Raw genomic sequence first — 21,628 nt, 5'->3', positions numbered from 1 at the left:
TAATATGGAGATAGTATATTACACAGGGCTGTTATTCCTTATTAAAAACAGGTAGGCAGAATGAAACATCACTCCTGTCATCCTTTCTCCACACATTCTTATCTATGTAGCCAGAGTCTAAGGTAGTTTTAAAAAATAGTCATCTCTTTTTTGAATAATGTGTTTTAAATGATGGCTTGCAATTAAAAAGAATTTTAAAAAAGAATTTTAATGAAACAGAGTAGAAAGTATCACATGGAGTAAAGGTAAGTGTTATATGTCCTAGATCACACTGTAAGATATATGTCAATTGGGTGATGGTTAAACACTACTATCTTTAGTGTTTAAAACAACTAAAAAAAAACCCACTTATTTACTACTGTGGTAAATAAGATTATACTTAGAACCAAAAAAAGCAAAGGTACATTCTAATTAATTCCATGGCATTGATGGACTCATTAACTGATGTGAGCCTTGGTTTCAGCCAGCATTATGTGAAAGGAGCTATTATAGATAAGTAACTCTCACATGGGCAAAAGTTTTTATTCCAAAAAGATAGTACTTTGTTCTTCAAAAAATGTTTATTTTTAGAGTGAGAACACATCACTATTTTAAAATCCTGGTTCATTCAAGGTAAGCAGTTTTGGTACAGGATACAATCAAATCATGATACACTTCAGTGATTTTATACTGAGTCACATACTTAATATTAAGGCACATTTTACTGAATAAAAAAATAAGTGTTAAGTTCTTGAGCTTTTAAATTAGAATTTCATAAAGTGCTTTTCATAAAGTCTTATATATTATAGCAGTTAAGTGTATATAATTTCATTAACAAAGGCACCTTGAAAAGTATTGGCACATGGCATTTTATCTTGCCTTTTTTTTCTTTTTGGTAGTTTGATAGTTTCTTCACGTCTTCTGTTCCATTTCGTTTAAATTTTCTTTAATAATTCACCATCTGAATAGCTAGTTCCATTATAAAATAAGGTGAACTTTAACTGTCACTTTAAAGGCCAAGTTTTAGGCAGTTTTAGGAGTTTAGCAATTTCTTTACTGTACAAACTGATTCCTAACGCTTTAAAGATAATTATATTCAAGTGGCAAATTTGAACTGATAGACTAATTCAGAGTCCATGGTTTGAGATGGTGTTTTAAACACATGTTTTATCTTCAGGGTTTTCTGCTTTTTTCTCAGGACCATCCAGATATAAGTTGACAGCTGTCACAGTTATAACATTCACTTTATCCAACTGAAGAATTCCTCTGAAATATAAAAATTAAAGTAAGATAGGGCTATTTCGAGGTTATAATTACATCTATACCTAGGGTTAGGTACTTTTGCTTCATTTTATTTAGTTTATGATGGTTATACAAACCCTAAGTCCAAAGTTCACTAATTGAGGGAACAGAAAGGAATAAGAGGAAGTTCCTTACCCGGTCCTATAGGAGATGACAGCGTAAGTTACAGATCTCCAAAGCAGAGTCCTAGATTTGCACAAGTTGGGCAAAAAAAGAATAGGCCCAAGCAGCTTTCTAACCAGTACCCCAGTGGAATGCAATTATAGATCTTTAGACAGCATTTCTCCTTGTGTTACTAAAGTTACCTGACCAGGGAGATCTTTGGATTGGATCCAAAACCCTATATTGCCAGTTCAGTATTACCCTAATCAAAATGTCAACAGAAGTTAGTTGTTTATAGAACTGAACAAGCTGATTCTGAAGTTCACAAAGGAGAAACTGCAATAGCTAAGATTTTTTAAAAAAATGCAGAGAAGAGACAGTTGCACTAACCAGCTATCAGAGGTTTTATTAAAACATTATTTATTAAATTAAAACCATGCTACTGGCACAGGAACAGACAAGTAGATCAGTGGAAGAAAAGAGTCTAGAAACAAGACTAATGTATATGGGAATCTAGTTCAAAATAAGGTAACATTCCAAGTCAATGGAACAATGGCCTCTCTGGGAAGCAAAATCAACTCTAGCTCAAACAATACACAAAAGTCATGGTAAAAAAAAGTTTTAAGAAAACAATGTAATTTTAAGATGGGAAAGGTCTATCTAAGAAAAATTTAGGGGCTTCCCTGGTGGTGCAGTGGTTAAGAATCCGCCTGCCAGTGCAAGGGACATGGGTTCAATCCCTGGGCCGGGAATATCCCACATGCCACGGAGCATCTAAGCCTGTGTGCCACAACTACTGAGCCTGCACTCTAGAGCCCTTGAGCCACAACTACTGAAGCCCACGCACCACAATGAAGAGTAGCCCCTGCTCTCCACAACTACAGAAAGCCCGCATGCAGCAACAAAGACCCAATGCAGCCAAAAATAAACTAATTAATTAATAAAAAAAAATTAAAATCCTAGAAGCCATAAAGGGAAAACATGAATTGCTTTGACCCCAAATTTAAAATTTCTGTATGACATGGAATACCATAAATAAAAGCAAAAGACAAATCACAATCTGGGATTGAAAAATATACATATATCTGCAATACATATTATGTATGTATAACACACAAAGGAGCTCCTACATGATGATTACAAAAGGCAATACAACTGAAAAAGGGCAATGGGCAAAAATAGGCATGTCACAGGAGAAATACATACAGCTAAGTATCACGAACATGCTAGACTCAGCTAGACCTAGACTAGTAAAGATGCTAGTAAGAAGAAAATGGAAATTAAAATGAGATTTTGGTCCACAGTATAAAAAGCAAAAAAGATTGCTATCAGGGGGCTTCCCTGGTGACACAGTGGTTAAGAATCTGCCTGCCAATGCAGGGGACACGGGTTCGATCCCTGGGCCAGGAAGATCCCACATGCCACAGAGGAACTAAGCCTGCGAGCCACAACTACTGAGCCCATGTGCCACAACTACTGAAGCCTGTGTGCCCTAGAGCCTGTGCTCCGCAACAAAAGAAGCCACCGGCCACCACACTGAGAAGCACGTGCACTGCAACAAAGAGTAGCCCCCAATCACCACAACTAGAGAAAGCCCGCGCACAGCAATGAAGACCCAACACAGCCAATAATTAATTAATTAATTAATTAAAAAAAAAAAGTAAAGGAACTAAGACCTCAGATCTATGAGACTGAAATTATCTTAAAAAAAAAAATTGCTATCAGATGTTGAGAAGATGTTAAATACATATACTCTTTGAACCAGTAATTTCACTTTTTAGGACTCTATTCTACATAAATATACATGTGCAAAGAGATAGATGTACATTTAAGAATATACACTAAAGCATTACTGGAAGTAATGTGAAATTGGAAATTACCTGTCTAATGGAGGAATGGTTATATTATGGCATACCCCTGCTGTGAAACACCACGCAGCCATAAAGAGAGTAAGTCAGTCCACATATATGTGTTGATAGGAAAAGATCTTAAGCCCCTGGTTACCAAACTGCACTGAGACCCCTGGGATGACTCACAGAGGCACTACAGAATTTTAAAAATGTCAAGACTTCATGTGTAATGCTAGCTTGAGGGGAGTTCACGGTTTCAACATTAGATCGTACTACACGTTCCTTTTTCAATGAAGTCTCATCTTTGCAAAGCTGGATTTTGGGCAGCTGCTGTGATAAAAAGCAAATACGGTACAAAAAAGTAATGTTGAATGGGAAATGAGGGTGGCAGTGTCCAATCTGATGGTAAGATATGAGTATTGTGTACTGCCCTGTAGGCACACACATCCCATTAGTAAGTTAAATAAAAATATTTTTTCTTTCAATTTTTTTTCTGGCCTAGGTAACGGAACCAAGAAAAAATTCCTGACACACTAAGAGTGCTATGAACCAAGAAAGTTTGGGAACCTCTGTTAAAAGTGAATAACACAATTTATGGGACAGTTAAGAGTCTAGAATGATAAACAATTATAATTATCTAATATACAATTACATCAATACACAGAATTTGGATAAAAGATGCATACCCAAACAGTTAACAATTATTACCCCTAGATACAAGAAATAAAGAACAGGGAAGTGAAAAGTTACTTTAACTTTCAGTATTCATGAAATTTCTACTACCAGAAAGAATCCTGAGTACAATTGCCACTGATAAAGTATGTTGAAAATTTGGTTGTTAATTTTACATTGCACACAGAGATCATGATAAATAAAATATTTGGTAAAAGAACAATAAAAAATTTTACAACATTGTCTTCTATGCAGATTTTGCATAATAAAGATCAAAAAAAGTTCTGAGCTTCCTGGCAACCAAAGGAAAAAGGAAGAAACTACTGTTATAGAATTTTCATTATCAGAAAGAAATGGGAAATGGGAATTCTTCAGGGGAAACACCAACTCAAAGGTGGGAGGGGCACTAATATTTCTTTCTCTCAGTTGCTCTGCCTGCATTATGACTTTGACCTTTAACAATCCTTTAAGGGAGGCATTAGTTCAATGTTACGCATGAAGAAATGGGAATTTTGAAGACCACTTGACAAGCAAGTGGAAAAAAAGCACATGTTTTAAATTGGGTCTTTTTAATAAAAGAAAAAAATCCTATGGTCTTCTCAATATACTCCAGTGCAGTTTAGCTGAGCCAAAAATTGTGGCCATCTCTATTGAGAGCTACTTCTAGTAAGACAGCTATAATGACTATTTAACTTGTAAAAATGCCAACTATAAATTCATTTTTAAATTTATAAGATAATTTCTTACAGTTAAAAAATCAAGCTGTACAGAAGGGGGAAAAGTGAAAGTCTCTCCACTCCTGCTCTTATTCTCACTTATTAGACAAAACATTTCCTCTGTCATTCTGGAAATTTTCTATGCATTTACATACATATACACGTACTGCTTTTCTTTCACCCAAACTGGATCATACCATTAGACAATTTTTTCCTATCTATACATCTTGGACTGCTTTATTTTATAAGCCTCACTGCTTTGTGTGAACCATTAGTTATCAACCCCCATCGATAAACAGTGCAGAGGTTTCCTCTTTTGCTTTTGTTTTTTGTTACAAGCAATGCTTCAGTGAATATCCTGTTAGTCTTCAAAAATTTACTTCATTTTACATTGATACTTGGGGTTGAAAATACATAGTGAAGCCCTCTTGTTTCAATTCTTTCTTATTATACACATTGCATTTTCCATTATAGAGATTTATTTCCTCTCTCTCTAAACTAAGTTCTTACACAGCAGAGTTTGTCCTATCCACATGTGAATTTCCAAGACAAGTGTCTTGACCATAAAAAGTATCCAACAAATGTATTTTAATTTTGCTAAAGTTGAAAGATGGGCTAGAAAAAAAAGATGTTATTCCCCCCCCCACTTCTCTTGCCCTTCCTAATTTTTGACAAAATTCAGTTCACTTTTTAATCATTAAAAATACTAAAATTGATCCAAAATAAGAAATACTTACTTGTACTCACAAACTGGGAAAAGCACCTTTAAGATGGTTATCACTATAACTGCTCCTATAATTCCAACCACCATGACATTCAAAAACATAAAGAATACTGGGAAAATACTACTCCAGAACCTGCACAGATCTTTTCTGAACTTTTCCATCCACTGACACATCACCTTAAAAAAAAAAAAAGTTTTGATTAGATATGGAACTTTCATTTGAGCTCTAAGAAACTTTAAAAATTATGTTCTAGTTTTGGGTGATGATAACATTATATGTTTTGACTGTGGTGGTGGTTACATGGGTGTCTACACTTGTCAAAATTATAAATTTAAATGGGTGCATTTTATTTTTAAGTGTACCTCAAAGTTATTTACAATTTAAAAAATGATGTTCTAAAAATAAATAAATAAAATAAAAAATGATGTTCTAGCAAAACAGGCACAGAAATGTTACTATCCTTTACAATCATTTACACTGTTGTCTAACTATAAACCACGTGAAAAAAACTGTTCATTGACAAGAGGAAGGCTAGTCCACTTACACAAAATGGACCCGTCAGCTATGTGTTTCCGATATTTGGAGGACAAGGGAAGGAGAAAGAGACAAACATATCAGTACCTTTTGAAACCGATAGGGAGTTCACTGTGCACAAAACCTATTTCTATACTTAAACAGTGACAGAAGAAACTCAGGCATGCTTTGATGGCATAGGCTTTGAAAAGTCCGTTCTTGGGCTTCCTTGCTCTGAGTGAGATGGGGCAGACAGTGAGCGCACTAGAGTTCAGGCAGCTCAAAGCGACCTAGGTTTCTCCAGCAACCCCAAGTAAGCAATCCTAACCTTCAGTGAGAACCTCTTCAAAGAATCATCTCTGGAATCCTTTGTGACTAACCACAGATCCTGCTCATTTAAATGCAAATTATTTTGAGTAAGGGGCCTAGTTAACATAGAGAGAGATTTCAGGATACTCTCTCTGAACCCTGAATATCTTCCCAGTAAGCAGTAAAATGTTATTAACAATATATGAGTACTTAACAAGTGCCAATGCACATTTACATTTGGACCCATCTTATTTAAATCCTTACCACAACCTCACAAAAAAGGCATCACTTTATGGACCTTTGCTGCATGGATAAAAAAATAAAGGTTAGAGAGGCTAGGAACTTGTCCAAGATGACACAACTAGTAAGTGGCAGAACCAGGATTCAAATCTAGGCAGTTTGACTCCAGAAAGTACACTCTTAACCAAGTATGCTCAGTCACTGTACAGGGTCCTGAGGGGACCATGCATGTGTGTGTGTGTGTTAGAAGTCACAGAATAAACAGACAAATGGGGATATGAGAAAGACTTTGAAAATGAAAATCCCAAACCAAATGAAATCCAATAATAATCATTTTCTTAATAATAATCATTAATAATCATTATCTCACTACATTACTAAGTGAAACTTGAAAAGTAAAACAGGAATACCTAAAAATATCACATTAAAACAGTGATGAGTTCATTATTAACAACGTCCCATGGATCCAATCCTCGTGGTTTCCACCTCATTTTAAATGCTAGTATTTATTTTCTTTACCATAACCATAAATGCTTGTAATACACATAAAGGTAACCCCAGATACCTGACTTACCTTATATGAAGACGGAGGCTCTGCTCTGAGAGGAGTTTCAGGTAATTTGCCAGGTAAAGCATCTTCATTTACAGTGGTTTCCACATTCCTGATAAGATACTGGCTGGTGGTCTGCAATGAACTAACACTTTCTCCTGAGGAGGAAGAGCCAAGTTACCAAAATGCCAGGCACATGCTGGTGTCTCTCCCACCCGTCCTAAGATTACTACACCAATAACATTTAGGATAGCAAGAACATAAATTTTTCCATGGGAGGAAAACAAACATTTGATTGTTTAGATTTAAATGCCAGAAAGGAACCCTAAATTAAGACAGTCAAAAGGGAGCTACAGCAGTTATGATTCTGTCACATAGAAAGTCAAATTTTTTAAAGTTCTGCGTTTCTGTGGGAAAAACGGATACTTTCTCCTCTAAATGAACTTTAACGAACAACATTCTCATTATGTATTTTGTAATGATTACCCAGAGTAAGAGTAGATAGAGGATTACTGCAAAATGTTGTTCGTAATCAGCATTGATCACATTCTACAAAGTCCTCAAATGGATATATAAAGCAACATGTTATAAATCATTTTTAAAAGAAGCTTAGGGGGACTTCCTAGGTGGCACAGTGGTTAAGAATCCACCTGCCAATGCAGGGGAAGCGGGTTTGATCCCTGGTCCAGGAAGATTCCCACCTGCCATAGAGCAACTAAGCCCATGTGCCACAAGCCTGTGCTGAGCCTGTGCTCTAGAGCCTGTGAGCCACAACTATTGAGCCCCATGTGCGGCAACTATTGAAGCCCACTCGCCTAGAGCCCGTGCTCTGCAACAGCCACCAAAATGAGGAGCCCGTGCACCACCACGAAGAGCAGCCCCCACTCACCACAACTAGGGAAAGCCTGTGTGCAGTGACGAAGACCCAATGCAGCCAATAAATAAATTTATATATATAAAAAAAGCTTAGGGACTTCCCTGGTAGAGCAGTGGTTAAGAATCCGCCTACCAATGCAGGGGACACGGGTTCAACCCCTGGGCCGGGAAGCTCCCACATGGCACGCAGCAACTAAGCCTGTGGGATACAACTGCTGAGCCCATGAGCCACAGCTACTGAAGTCTGTGTGCCTAGAGCCTGTGCTCCGCAACAAGAGAAGCCACCACAATGAGAAGCCTGCACCGCAACGAGGAGTAGCCCCCACTCGCCGCAACTAGAGAAAGCCCGCGCGCAGCAACAAAGACCCAACGCAGCCAACAACAAATAAATATAAATAAATAAATAAATAAATGTATTAAAAACAAAACAAAAAACCCCCACAAAACACTTCAGGTCAAACAGAATGAAAATTAAAAACATAAAAATAAAAAAAAAATAAAAGAAGCTTACTTCCAAACATTAACTCTGATTAAAAAGTTACCAACTAAAGAAATAATTTCCTTAATGCTTTAAATAATGGTCTTTTAAAGTACCTTTTTTGGAGAGGTTGGGAAGGGTAAATAAAACGTCACTGTCTCGGGAAATCGAGTACAGCATGCTTTCTTCCAAAGGCAGGGTATAGTTTGAATGTCTGAGTATTCCCTGATTCTTAACTAAAATATCAATTTCAGTAACGTCCTTCTGTTGAGCCTATGAAAAAATATAAGCAATTACTTTTTATTTTAAATAATGGCACAACCCGGTAAGGAACTAAAACTGAATTTTCTTCCCTGATTTCTGAAACTAAAAAACTTGTCCTATTCATACAATTCTTCTTATTCCCCGCCCCAACTTTAAGGCATTTAATTTGCAACTTTAATCGCACTCCTGTGTGCTTTAGCACTCGCTATTAGAGTCTTGCTTTCAGTTCCATTTCACTGACCTAAAGAGACGTAGCCAGAGGAAACGGCAGCAGAGCTCCGAACCAAATTCAATCTCTTCACTTACGAGCTCTGTTTAATGATGTTCATAATATTTTTAAGTGATATAAACATGTATGAATATGATCCTTTTTTAAATTAAGACTTCAAATGCTAAACACGTAAATGCTAAAACAAGTAAATTCTAAATGACTAGCTATAGGCAACATTAGTGTAACTTTTTTCCTTATCAAGTCAGGAATAAAATAATTGAACACATGTATAACACTGAGCAAAGATCTTAATATAAATTCCCAGTTAGTGAGCATACTGTCTTACTTGTTTTCCATCAATCTCTACTACCTCTTCTTGAATGACAATTAGTTGCAAACTGGAAGCAGATGTCATAGGCCATTCATGAACTAAAATCCTGACACTGACAATTCCAAAATATTCTTTTTCCTCCAAATTTTCCAGATTTTCATTCTTCACTATAAAAAAAAGTAGTGACAGCTTTGAACAAAAATTGCCACCAAATCAGTTACTGAATTTGATTATTTTGATGACATTTACATGGAATGAGACAGTTGTATACCGGTATCTTTGTCTTTCTTCATCTCTGACCTCACTGATGTTTCAGATTTATGAAAACAAAGACAACTTGACAAAGCCTTATATATACTCATCTGAGAGGGGAAAAATGCTTGATGGTCTTTAGATTTTCTACAGAGCTCCACACTAGCCACATCCTACCTATTCTTTTACATAGAATGTCAATGAGGAACCAACAAGGCATAACTATTTACAAAGAAGGCAGGAAGACACAGAAAACCCCATGTTTTAGCCAAGAGAGCACATCCATCCATCCATCCATTCATTCATTCACAAAATCCAGTGATAGAAGGGGCCCAAGTAGTAAGGACGCTTGAGGCTTTTTCTCAATCCCTTCCCCAGTAAATGACTTGTTACTGTTGGAGAAGGTGGGAATGGGGAAGAGGGTTGGAAAGCCCTGTAATTACTCTTCACTAACGGACGATGGTGTAGGATCAGCAACTGGCCACGCTCCTCTCTGGCTGAGAAACCTCAGCCCCACCCTGGCAGTGATGGGGTGTGGAAATTGCAGCTGGTTTATAAAGCCAACAGCTAACTGTATTAAGGCAGAAAGTGCTACAGAAAAAGATAAACCAATGAAACTGCTGCAAAAGAAGCATTTTGTTTCTGTTCCTCAAATGTTATCTTCTGAGGATTATTTGCTAAAAAGGAACCCAGGTAGACATTCTGCACGCATACCCAGCTATTTAAAACTGCTTCTGTGCCTTTACAGAGCTATTCCCTTGATCTGGAATGCTCTCTACTACTCACTCTCCTCCCATCCATTTTTAATAAACTCTTACTTAGGTAGTTCTAGATGCCACATCCCTGCAATGCTGAGTTCACACCTTTTTTTTTTTTTTTTAAGCATTAACTTTCTTGAAGTGTAGCTCTTAGTTTATAAACCTGTCTCCTCAACTAAGCTGAGTTCCTTGAGAGACTGCATCAAGTTCATTGTTCTACAGCCTCTGTGAAGCAATGATTTCACCCAGAATCATAAAAACATAATTTACATAAATATGCTATCATAAATTGTCAACAATGTTCAAACACCTGGTCTAGTGGTTCTAAATCCTAACTGCATCAGAATCAACTAGGGAACAGTACAGATGCCAGAGCCTTACTCTAATCTTAATAAATCAAAATCTCTGGGGAATACAGACTAATACTGGTGATTTTTAAAACATGTACAGACATTTTTATTGAGAAACAAGATGGCCTATCCCTTGGTCTCAATCTAAGTTTTCACAAAACTGTTCCTCCTTGACTTCTCTATTTCTGTTAATAAACTAACCCTTCTCCAAGCTACCAAAGACAAGAATTACTAGGTTACCTTTGACCTTTTCACCCTCATCCTCTGTATCCAGTCAGCTGCCTCCTTTGGACCATTCCAGATCCAAAGTATCTCCTATATTTGTCCCTTCCATTGCCTACCTCCCCACCCAATATCCAGTTCATTAGCTACTTACTGTTATGATACTTACCCAACTATTCTCCCCTTCTGTAATCCCTCCCCCTTCAAAGCATTCACACAACAGTGCCACATTAATCTTACAATAACATGGTTTTGATTATACAGTCTCCTTGCTCAAACGCCTTCAGTGGCATCCCTGTGACCTCTTTGGTGGTGCTCTGCCTGGTCTTCCTTCTTTTTTTTTAAGAACTTTTATTGAGATACAGTTAACATACAATAAACTGCATATATTTAGAGTGTATAATTTGGTATTTTTTTCTTATTAGTAATGTATATATGGCAATCCCAATCTCCCAGCTCATTCCTCCCCAACTCTCCCCACTCTCCCCACTTGGTGCGGCCTTCCTTCTTTGGGCTCGTTACAGCGTGCTCTCTCTCTCTAGTCTGCCTAACCTCCCTTACATCCTCTGAGGCTCCTAACTGGAAAACTTCCCCTCTCTCATGGTCCATATCAGTGTTTTCACTGTTTACCCATTGGTCTCCTTCAAGGAACAGTAGGCTCCTAGTCAGCCTGCGTATATGCCCAAAGGCCAGTGTACTCAGACACAGAGATTCAATGGATGAGAAAACGCAGTCATAAAAATACATCAAAGCTGGGACTCTTCAGACCCCAAATCTGATACTGCTACTGTAGAATAAAACTAATAACAACAAAAGCCCTCCATATCCTGACGTTCCCTACTGAGGTAGACAGCTTTCCAAAATGGCTCTCAATGACTCCTGCCACCTGACATTCATGCCCCTGTGTACCTGCCTCCTACTGAGTGTGGGCTGCATCTAATAACTTGTTTCTAACAAAGAGAATACAGCAAAAGTGCTGGAATGTCACGTGTGTGATTAGATTATAAAAGACCGTGACCTGCGTCTTGCTGGTACTCTCTCCCTGGCAGTCTCCCTTGTACTCTCACTGATAGAGCCAGCTGCCATGTGAGATCTCTAAGAGGCCCACGTGGCACGGAAATGAAGCAGGCCTCCAGCTAACATTTTTCGAGGAACGGAGGCCTCAGTCCAACAGCTCACAAGCAGCTGAATCCTTTCAACAGCCACGTGAGTGAGCCAGGAAGAGGGCCTTTCCTAGTTGTGCCAGAGCCAGAGGACCCAGCTAAGCCACGCTCAGATTCTTGACCTACAGGAACTATGAGATAATACTGACACAGGCTACTAAGTTTTGGGTTAAGTTGTTACACAGCAATATAACTAATACATTTACAAAGAAGAAAATTTTTTTAAAGAAGAAGAAATTTTGTTGCAGTTGCATTTAATGTTTTAAAGATTCTCGTAACTGATAAGCTAGGCTTTCACTTCCGCTTTCAAGAAAATAAACTCAGTGCAACTGGGATGACTAGAATGATGACGGCAATACACAGAACAGCCAGGTTGCACTCCATGTCAAATTCCTAATACCTACACAACATCAGTGAGTATTAGTCAAGCCAGCAATGGTGCTTCCTTTCCTAGCTGTGATGGATTAGCTTGTAGTACACTAACACTCTCACTGAAAACCCCTAGAAAACATGTAAAAATATAAACACACACACAGACCCTCAAATCTGCACTGAAAAAATACTAAGGGAAATTCTCTGGCAGAGGGAAAATAACCCCAGAGGGGAACAATGATATTTCGGAAGGAATGAAGAGCAATGGAAAGCTAACTGTGAGGGTGAACATGAATACTGGACTACAGAAAAACATTAAGGATAATTATGTTGCTTAGGGTTTAAGAACCCAAAGAGCTAAACTGCATGACAATAGCAACACAAAAGCAGAAAGGGGCTTCCTAGGTGGCGCAGTGGTTGAGAATCCGCCTGCCGATGCAGGGGACACGGGTTCGATCCCTGCTCCAGGAAGATCCCATATGCCTCAGAGCAACTAAGCCCGTGTGCCACAACTATTGAGCCTGTGCTCTAGAGCCCGTGAGCCACAACTATTGAGCCCATGTGCTGCAACTACTGAAGCCCACGCACCTAGAGCCCGTGCTCTGCAACAAGAGAAGCCACAGTAACGAGGAGCCCACGCACCACAACGAAGAGTAGCCCCCACTCACCTCAACTAAAAAGAAAGCCCATGCACAGCAAAAGAGACCCAACACAGCCAATAAAATAAATAAATTAATTAATTAAAAAAAAAAAAAAAAGCAGAAAGGGTAGAGTTCCCTGGTGGTCTTGTGGTTAGGACTCCGTGCTTTCACTGCTGTGGCCCAGGGTTCAATCCCTGGTCGGGGAATTAAGATCCTGCAAGTCACACGGTGCGGCCAAAAAAATAAAAATAAAATTTAAAAAAGCAGAAAGGGAATTAATGGAGTTTACGTGTTCTAAGGTTCCTGCATTGGCTGGGAAATGATAAAAGTACTAGCTTATTGATCTCAAGGGTAACCATTAAAAGAACAGTAAAATAATATAAAAACCAACAAGATAGAGGGGAACAATGAAACAAAAAAAGTAAATAACCCAGACGAGGGTGAAAAAAAGAAAAAGTAGAACAGGTGAGACACAAATAGGAACAATTAAGATAGACGATTGAAATCCAAATATATCAGTTATTACATTAATGTAAATAAACTGAAATTCAAATTAAAGACAGATTGACAGTCTGAATTTAAAAAAAAGAAAAAGAAAAAAGAAACCACAAGTACATGCTGCTTGTAAGACATTTACCTTAATTATAAGGACGCAGGAAGACTGAAAGAAAATGGAAAGATACCACAAAATGATTCACATCACTCCCCCACGCCTGGCCAAAAAAGCAGTTATTGGTAAAATATAAATAAAGCTGATTTTAAGGCAAGTACATCATGAGATAAATAAGGACCTATTTTAATGATATAAGAGTAGATTCATCAGGAATACATAACAGCTCTAAAGCTGTATGGATTTAGTAATATTGTGTCACAATATATAAAGCAAAAATTGACAAAACTGAAAGAACAGACAAATATACATAGTGGAGATTTTAACATATCATTCTCAGTAATTGATAGGGCAAGCAAACAAATAAACAAACAAAAAAATCAATAGTCCCACAAAAGATTGAACATGATCAACAAATCTGACCTGACATATATAGAACATCATATCCAACTTACCACATAATTAGCTTTCTTTTCAAGTACACACAGAAAGCAACATTACTAAAACTGACCATCTGCTAAGCCATACAGTAAGTCTTTAACATCAAATCGTTAAAAATATACAGAGTAGGACTTCCTAGGTGGTGCAGTGGTAAAGAATCTGCCTACCAATGTAGGGGACACGGGTTCAAGCCCTGCTCTGGGAAGATTCCACATGCCACGGAGCAACTAAGCCCATGTGCCACAACTATTGAGCCTGTGCTCTAGAGCCCGTGAGCCACAACTATTGAGCCCATGTGCCGCAACTATTGAAGCCCACGTGCCTAGAGCCCATGCTCCACAACAAGAGAAGCCACGGCAATGAGGAGCCTGCGCACCACAATGAAGAGCAGCCCCCCGCTCACAGCAACTAGAGAAAGCCTCTGTGCAGCAACGAAGACCCAATGCAGCCAATAAATAAATAAAATTAATTAATTAAAAAAATATATACAGAGTATATCTCTGATGATAGAGGTAGAATCAGAAAAAAAAAGAAATCCCAAAATGTTTGAAAATTAAGCTGTATACTTCAAAATGACCCACAGGACAAGGAAAAATCACAATAGATAATTAGAAAACACCATGAATGGAATGATAATAAAGACACATAATGAATTAAGTATAGGATACAACTGCTCAGAGAAACATTTACTGCCTCAAGTGCATATATTAAAGCAGCTAAGAGGAACACTATACAAAGTTTTTATATTCTTCATTTCATTCACATAATGGCATACTCCAGTGCAACATATTTGCTTGTCTTTAATCAACTCAAGATTTTAAAAGGTTAAAAAAGAAAACACTTATAGACATAAAGGTAGAAGAATCAGAAACAATTCACTTTTTATTTTTCATAATTATGATTAGCACTCTTCTGGAGATTTTGTCTCTTCCTTGTAAATCTCTATTTACTACCTCTAGGTACATTCTTACATTGTTATCAACCTAACAGACATGCAATGCAGTTCCAAGCAAAACCAATCTCATGACAGAGAAAACGTGAATATGCCAGAAATAACCAACATAAAGTAGGAAAAGGGTACACATAAGTGTTGTTATGTACTCTAGTAATGATGTGTATTATTAATTTAAAATGGAAATATGTGACATCAAAGAACTGTGTTTCACTAATTTAGTATTATCAAAAACAGAAAAATTACAGAAAGAATTCAACAGTACTCACCTATCAAAGTCTGACAGCTTACTCGGGTTACACCACTATTTACAGGGAAGTCATTTACATATACCTGTCCACTCTCATAGGTTATGTTAAGAACAACCTTAAAATAAAGCAGCATATACATTAATTCCAATGGTTTACAAATGATGACAAACTCTTCATGTCAAAAATATATTTCTAACTAAATTGGATGTATAGATAAAAAAATAAAATAGGCTGCATGATACATAACTACGTGATATAACAGAAATATAACCAAAAGAGACAAACCTGTTCTTTAGATACTGCCCCATCATCTTTCAGGGTAGTTACATTAATTTTGATGCTGTCCTGCAAAACAAATATCATACAAACTGGGTACGTATGCATTTCCCAAACTGAGAATAACTCAGTTCTTTTTCTTCTCCCCTCAGTTATACTTAATGCAAGGTCACTTATGACAGCATTAAAAGAACACTTTTAAAAACTCATCAATTTCATCTTTACAGCCTTTTAAAAGCCCTTATTCACAATCCCAATTTTTTATAAACTATACAGTTTTCCATTTAATTATGAAATATATCACATATCTGAGCACAGAATATGCAAATACAGAGTTTAAAAGAAAAGATTACCACTCATGTACCTACTACCTAGGTTAAAAACTAGAATGTCATCCACACCTTAGAAGTCCCCTGCATGACCCTTTCTGTCACATTCCCCTCCTGCCCCTCAAAAGGAATCCCTATATTGTCTTCTATGTCAACATTTCCTGCTTTTCTTTATAGTTTAACTACCTGTGTTATCTCTAAACAACATATTGTTTAGTTTTATCTGCTCCTGAACTTTATATGAGTGGAATAATATTGCATGTATTCTTCTGGAACTTCTTTCATTTAAAATTGTTATGTGTGCAGCCGTAGACATTTATTTACAGCATTGTGTAATATACCATCAGATTGTTAGCAATTTACTTACTTGTTCCCCTATCAGTGGACATTTGAAACATTCCAACTTCATTGCTTTCATATACAAAGTTGCTCTAACCCTTCTTACATGTGTCCCCTAGTGCCCTGGATAAGGACTTGCAGTGCATAGTTTCAGTGCTTCTCAAGGTATGCTCAAAAGCAGCCTACTCAAGTATTTAAGTTTATTCATGACATGCTTACTACAAAGAAAAAAGCTCTATTTTAAGTATTTGGGGTCACAGGAACCATAATTTGTTATCTGTATATCAAATTCTTTCCTAAGTGTATTCACAGACAGATACTGTTATCCTAGAGTAAAAACAAGACTCCTCTTAAATACTTTTTTATGGGGGTATCTTAATTTTGAAAAGACAAAAATTATCCTAAATATCAAACTAATATACAAGTGTATTTCTTCGCACTGTGAGCAACTCCAATACTTTATACATTTCTAACAAATGAGAGACTAAGACTGATTTTATGAGGTTGCCTTGATTCCTGGGACAACTCGAGGAACAGGAGTCTAACATATAAGTCCATACCATTTATTCAGGATGACTTTGGTACACTTCCCAACTCCCATAGAAGCCCAGGAAGCTTTAGGACTAATGATTCCTCAGATCCTGGCCCACCCTTATCTAGAATTAAGTGTGGGCTAGAACAAATAAATTCATCTCTAGAACAAACTAACACTCGATAAACCATCAAGCTGTATTGTTTTATGCCAAAATTCCAGCCAAGAATTCATTCCTCTTTTCAAACAAGAGGATCTGTTTGAAAACTGTAGACTACTGTTCTTCTATCAGCCCAGAGATAATCCTCCAGTGATGGTGTTCTGAGCAATCTTTTTATAGCTTCTGCCTTTCAGTAGAGAACATACACTACATTGTGAGTAATTTATTGCACTTATATATGTCACTTGCCCAGTAGAAATATGCGGTTTGTAAAAGACAATTAACAGACATTAGCACACTATATTTTCCAGAGAACCAACTTCAATTAAATTCTTTTCGACCCTCTTGAATGATTTCATATCAGGGGAAACTCTCATCCCTTGCTGTCTCCTGACCCAAAGTCGAGAGCCAGGTCTCATTTCTTGCTCTTGCCCAGAGCCTCTGACTGAACTGGAAGTTCAGGCTTGTCAACCAGGGCAATGTATAGTTAGAAAGTGAGTGGCAGAACTGAAGTTTCTTCCCACTCATTTTCAATTCTCCTCTAATTCCTTCACTCACAAATGCCCATCTGGGACAAAACTGCTTCCTACAGACAAAGGTAATAGATACATGGTTTAAAATAAGTTTGAGGGAAATACATGAAATAAATATTTACACATATAAGAAAATAAGTGTCCTCTGGATGCCTCCTTCTCTTTGATGACCAAGTCGTTTTAATATTAGAAGAACGTACTGCCAAATTTTTTATTATTTCGCTATCTGTGTAACCTCAACTTCTGACAACTGCATATGTAAACAAAACAGAAAAATGCTTATAATCCAATAAATCTGAGTCACTGAAGAGACACAGGGAAAATTTTCCTGACTTCAACCAGTTTTCTTGCATTTAGGTCAGGCTGGATACAAAGATGTTGAACAAATGAACAGATGTTTGACAAAGCAAGTATAATAAAATATAAATGGTAGTCTAAGCTGGCACTATTCAATATGGTATTCACTAACTACATGCGGCTATTTACATTTAAATTAATTAAAACTAAATAACATTTTAAAAACTCAGTTCCTCAGTCCCACTGGCCACATTTCAAATACTCAATAGTCTAGTGGGTACTCTAATAGAGAGAGCAGACATACACCATCACTGCACAAAGGTCAACTGGACAGCTCCTATCAAATGTGCATGACCACTGTAAAATTCTTTCAACTGTTCTGTGCATTTGAAACGTTTCACAATAAAACTTTGAAAAATGTTTACATCAAGAGGCCTCAGCTTCCCACATACACCTTTCCAAGGAACAAGATTCTGCTTCTAGTTACACAGCATTTAACCTATGAAATTGAGTGTATATCCGGACTTTCCAAAAGGAGAAAGAAGTCATAAAGAGAACTGAAATGATGAACTCACTAAGAGCCCACAGTGTGGTGTATTTTCAGCTTGCCGTCTAAATGCATTTTTCTGTTCATATTATAGGAACAGACTCAAATGTCTTTCCGGTTCGTAAATAACTATGATGAATCTTTGAGATCTGGAAAAGGGAAAAACAATGTCTCTATTTCCAGAACTCTAGGAATTATTTCACTTTTATTTGGTCTCTTGATCTCACATTCATATTTTTGAACAGCTGCAACTGTGGTCCACATATTTCAGATATAAGTGGTTCTTAGAGCTTGGGATGGTGTGGCTTCTTGGAACGTCCCAAGAGAACTGAAACGAAGATATGGTATTATTGTACCCAGAAAGGGTACTGTCGTAACTCTAAAACAATGAAAGTCAAAAAGTGATATTTATGGTGGCAGTCACCCCTGCATTTTGAGGATTCAAGTCTTGATTACTAAGAAAAGGTGCACCTATGTCGTTTCTTTTCATTCTGGGAAAATCGCATTTCAAAGTTTTCAGACGTTTCCCTACCACACATTCAACTGACGAAAGGCAAATTACTGGTTAAGGGCATCACGATTCCAGCTGGCAAAAGCAGGAAGAACCAGCCACCCTGCAGTACAAGCATGCCGTGGTTCCCAAACTTTAGCGGAATCACCTGGAGGGCTTGCTGAAACAGACTGCTGGGTCCCCACCCCTGCGCTTTTGAGGAGTGCGTTTCTACCAGGTTTCCTGGGGATGCTGGTGCGGCTGGTCCCACCGCTCTCGGCGATCCCCTCCTCTCACAACACCCGCCAGAGGGAGGCCGTCGGGGTCAGCGCTGGGTCTTCAGCCTCTCTCCCTCTCGGGCCGCAGCGACCCGGCTGGCGTGCACCCGGAGCCCTGCTCGCCTGGGGGCGGGGGGCGGGGGCGCATTCCTTCCCGCCACCGGCCGGAGCAGACAGGTGGCCTGGAAACGCTCTCGCTCGCTCTCACTGAGCAACTTCCACGCCTCCCCAGCCCAGAAACACTGCCTCGCCCCGGAGCCCGGCTCTGAAGGCGCCATGACAAAAGGCTGAGATCGCCAGTGATCGGCTGCTTCCGACGGCAAACCCCCGTCAGCAGGGCAACAGCTCCGACCGCCGCAACGACGTTTCGCTGCGCCGGGCTTAACCACACACGAAAGAGCCTCCTTCGCTCTCTCGCCTCCCCCGTCCCCTGCCGCCCCCACATCCTTGGGCGCTTCTCCCCATTCTCCCTTTGGGGGCCCGGCCCCCAGCCCACGGCCTGCCCGCCGGAGGTGGTAGGCGTCCAGGGGGACGCCGCAGTCCCACGTCCCCGGCCCGGGCTTCCCCGAGGATCCCGGCCGAGCCGTGTCCGCCGTGCCCTACCTTCGGGGCTCGGGGCAGCAGCGGCGGCTCAAGGGTGCCCGTCGTCAGCCACCCGGTGGCCGGTAGGGCCGCGAGGAGGAGCAGCCGGAGGGCGAGCGGCGCCCGCGGAGCGCCCTCCATCTTGGACAGGCCAGCGGCAGGCGGCGGGCGTGGACAGACGGCTGGGAGGCGAGGCCGCGCGGGCCCGAGGGGCGGGGCCTTGCGGAGGGGCGGGGCGAGGGCTGGGATGGGGCGTGGCGAGGGCGTGGCGGGGCGGGGCAGGACCCGGAAGGCTCCGAGAGCCGCGGAGACCCCGGGTTCGCGGCCGCGGCAAAATGGGGGGAGGCGGGGTCAAGTCGGCGAAGGTCTAATTTCGTCATTAGATCCGCACTCTGGTTTAGAGAGAATTTCCTCGCCTAAAGGAGTGTGAACATTTTCCTTGCCATTATTTTTGAGTTAGTATATACTGTATATGTATACAGGTATGTCTCGTGTGTGTATATGTACATATATCTACAAAATGAAAATAATGGGACTGTATCAGAACACTGTTGTACATTAACATAGGTAGATCACGTTTAGAGGGGAAGTTTTGTTAAATCGGTACTTCTCACCTTTGTTTGCACTTGGGAATTGCCTGAGCACTTTCTAAAATTACTGACTCTGGTATCTTGCGTGGCCCCTGAGTTTCTGACTTAATTAGTCTGGGCAGCGCTTGGGCATTGGTAGTTTTTAAAGTTCCCCAGTGATTTACTGTGACAAGGTTGAGAATCAACCCCGCATTAAGCGCAATATTCAGCGGATCACTGGAGACGCGAGGGAACAACACTCCACTGGAAGCCAGGCCACTTGGGCGCTCAGAGCTTTTCTAGTTAGTTTCTTAATCTGTAAACTGAGGATGATATATCTTTCTTCCCCTTTCAGATTAAAAAAAATTTTTTTAATGAAACCCTCTAAAGCAAATGTGAAAATAAATGAAAGAAACCTCATTTAAAATGAAGTCTGGGAGGTGGGGGGAGGGAGAAATGGATGAGGGCAGTTAAAAGGTACAAACATCCAGTTTTAAGATAAATAAGTACTAGGGATGTAATGTAAAATGTGATAAATATAAGAAACACTGATGTATGTTATATATGAAACTTAGTAAGAGAGTAAATACTGAGTTCTTATCACGAGAAAAACATGTTTTCTATTTCTTTAATTTTGTATACATATGAGATGATGGATGTGCTCTACACTTACTGTGATAATCACTTCATGATGTATGTCAAGTCAAATCATTATGCTGTATACCTTAAACTTATACAGCACTATATGTCAATTATATCTCAATAAAACTGGAAAAAAATGATAAAATAAAAATTAAAAAACAAATAAGGTAAAAAATAAAGTCTGGAACCCCTGAAGGGGCTCCTGTGTCTGCAGACCCTAAGCAGGAAGAGAGAGGTACCATGCATGTCCAAAAGGAAGAGCCTTCCTGAATTACTTCAGCAGAAGGAAGGTTTTCTCCTTACCCAGCAATAGCCTGCCAATGACAAACCTTTACATTCAGCCAACGAGAAGTTTGAACTCCTGCCCTCTTCCAATGGGTTTCTACTCAAAACAGCTCCTCCCAACTTCCCCCTTTTCTCTATAAAAGTGAGTCCCTCTCCTTTGTTCTCCAGTTTAACCTAATAGTTCACCTAGTTTGCATGTCCCTTACTGCAGTTCCTCTGCTATTCCTGAATAAACTCATTTTGCTGGTAAAATAATTGGCTATTTTATTTTTAGGTAACACAGAAAATGCCAAGAAATTCAGGCATTTCAGGTTAACAGGATTGTATATTGATTGAGAACTTGGAGATGTTGCCATTCAGGTAGAGTAAGAAACAGTCTTTCTTTAAATTAAAACGTTGTTGTTGTTGTTGTTGTTGCACACGGGCTTAGTTGCACACAGGCTTAGTTGCTCAGCGGCCTGTGGGATCATCCTGGAGCAGGGATCGAACCCATGTCTCCTGCATTGGCAGGTGGACCCCCAACTACTGCGCAACCTAGGAAGTCCCTAAAATAAAACTTCTGACATGAAAAAGAAATCTGTTTCTCTCTTAGCTCCTCTTCCTCTTTTATCAGCTCTCACCCAGGCCTGTGTTTTTAGC

General features: G+C 39.2%; 1 protein-coding gene across 1 annotated transcript; it reads right to left on the bottom strand.

The window, feature by feature from the left end:
- Positions 1 to 271: 271 nt before the first annotated feature.
- GINM1 (glycosylated integral membrane protein 1) lies at positions 272 to 19,680 on the bottom strand. Its single transcript, XM_057739164.1, has 8 exons — positions 19,515 to 19,680; positions 15,416 to 15,475; positions 15,149 to 15,245; positions 9,134 to 9,285; positions 8,429 to 8,585; positions 6,983 to 7,116; positions 5,359 to 5,522; positions 272 to 1,245 (listed from the first exon to the last, which is right to left on the bottom strand). Exons 1-8 carry the CDS (start codon positions 19,632 to 19,634, stop codon positions 1,134 to 1,136), a joined length of 996 nt encoding a protein of 331 aa, XP_057595147.1. The 5' UTR covers positions 19,635 to 19,680; the 3' UTR covers positions 272 to 1,133.
- Between the last annotated feature and the right edge of the window lie 1,948 nt (positions 19,681 to 21,628).

This window comes from Hippopotamus amphibius, chromosome 6 (assembly GCF_030028045.1).
Source record: "Hippopotamus amphibius kiboko isolate mHipAmp2 chromosome 6, mHipAmp2.hap2, whole genome shotgun sequence".
In the NCBI taxonomy this organism is placed as follows: Eukaryota; Metazoa; Chordata; class Mammalia; order Artiodactyla; family Hippopotamidae; genus Hippopotamus; species Hippopotamus amphibius.
Note: the sequence above shows the minus strand (reverse complement) of the source record. Positions and strands in the feature narration are given on the sequence as shown.

Bases quoted from the DNA above. Each gene is read 5' to 3' on its own strand.
- GINM1 (XM_057739164.1), bottom strand. From the start codon at position 19,634: ATGGAGGGCGCTCCGCGGGCGCCGCTCGCCCTCCGGCTGCTCCTCCTC. The intron at 8,586-9,133 runs GTAAGACAGTAT...ATTTTTTCATAG, and splicing joins TAGAGATTGATGGAAAACAA to GCTCAACAGAAGGACGTTAC. The intron at 7,117-8,428 runs GTACTTTAAAAG...CTTCCTCCTCAG, and splicing joins TCCCAACCTCTCCAAAAAAG to GAGAAAGTGTTAGTTCATTG.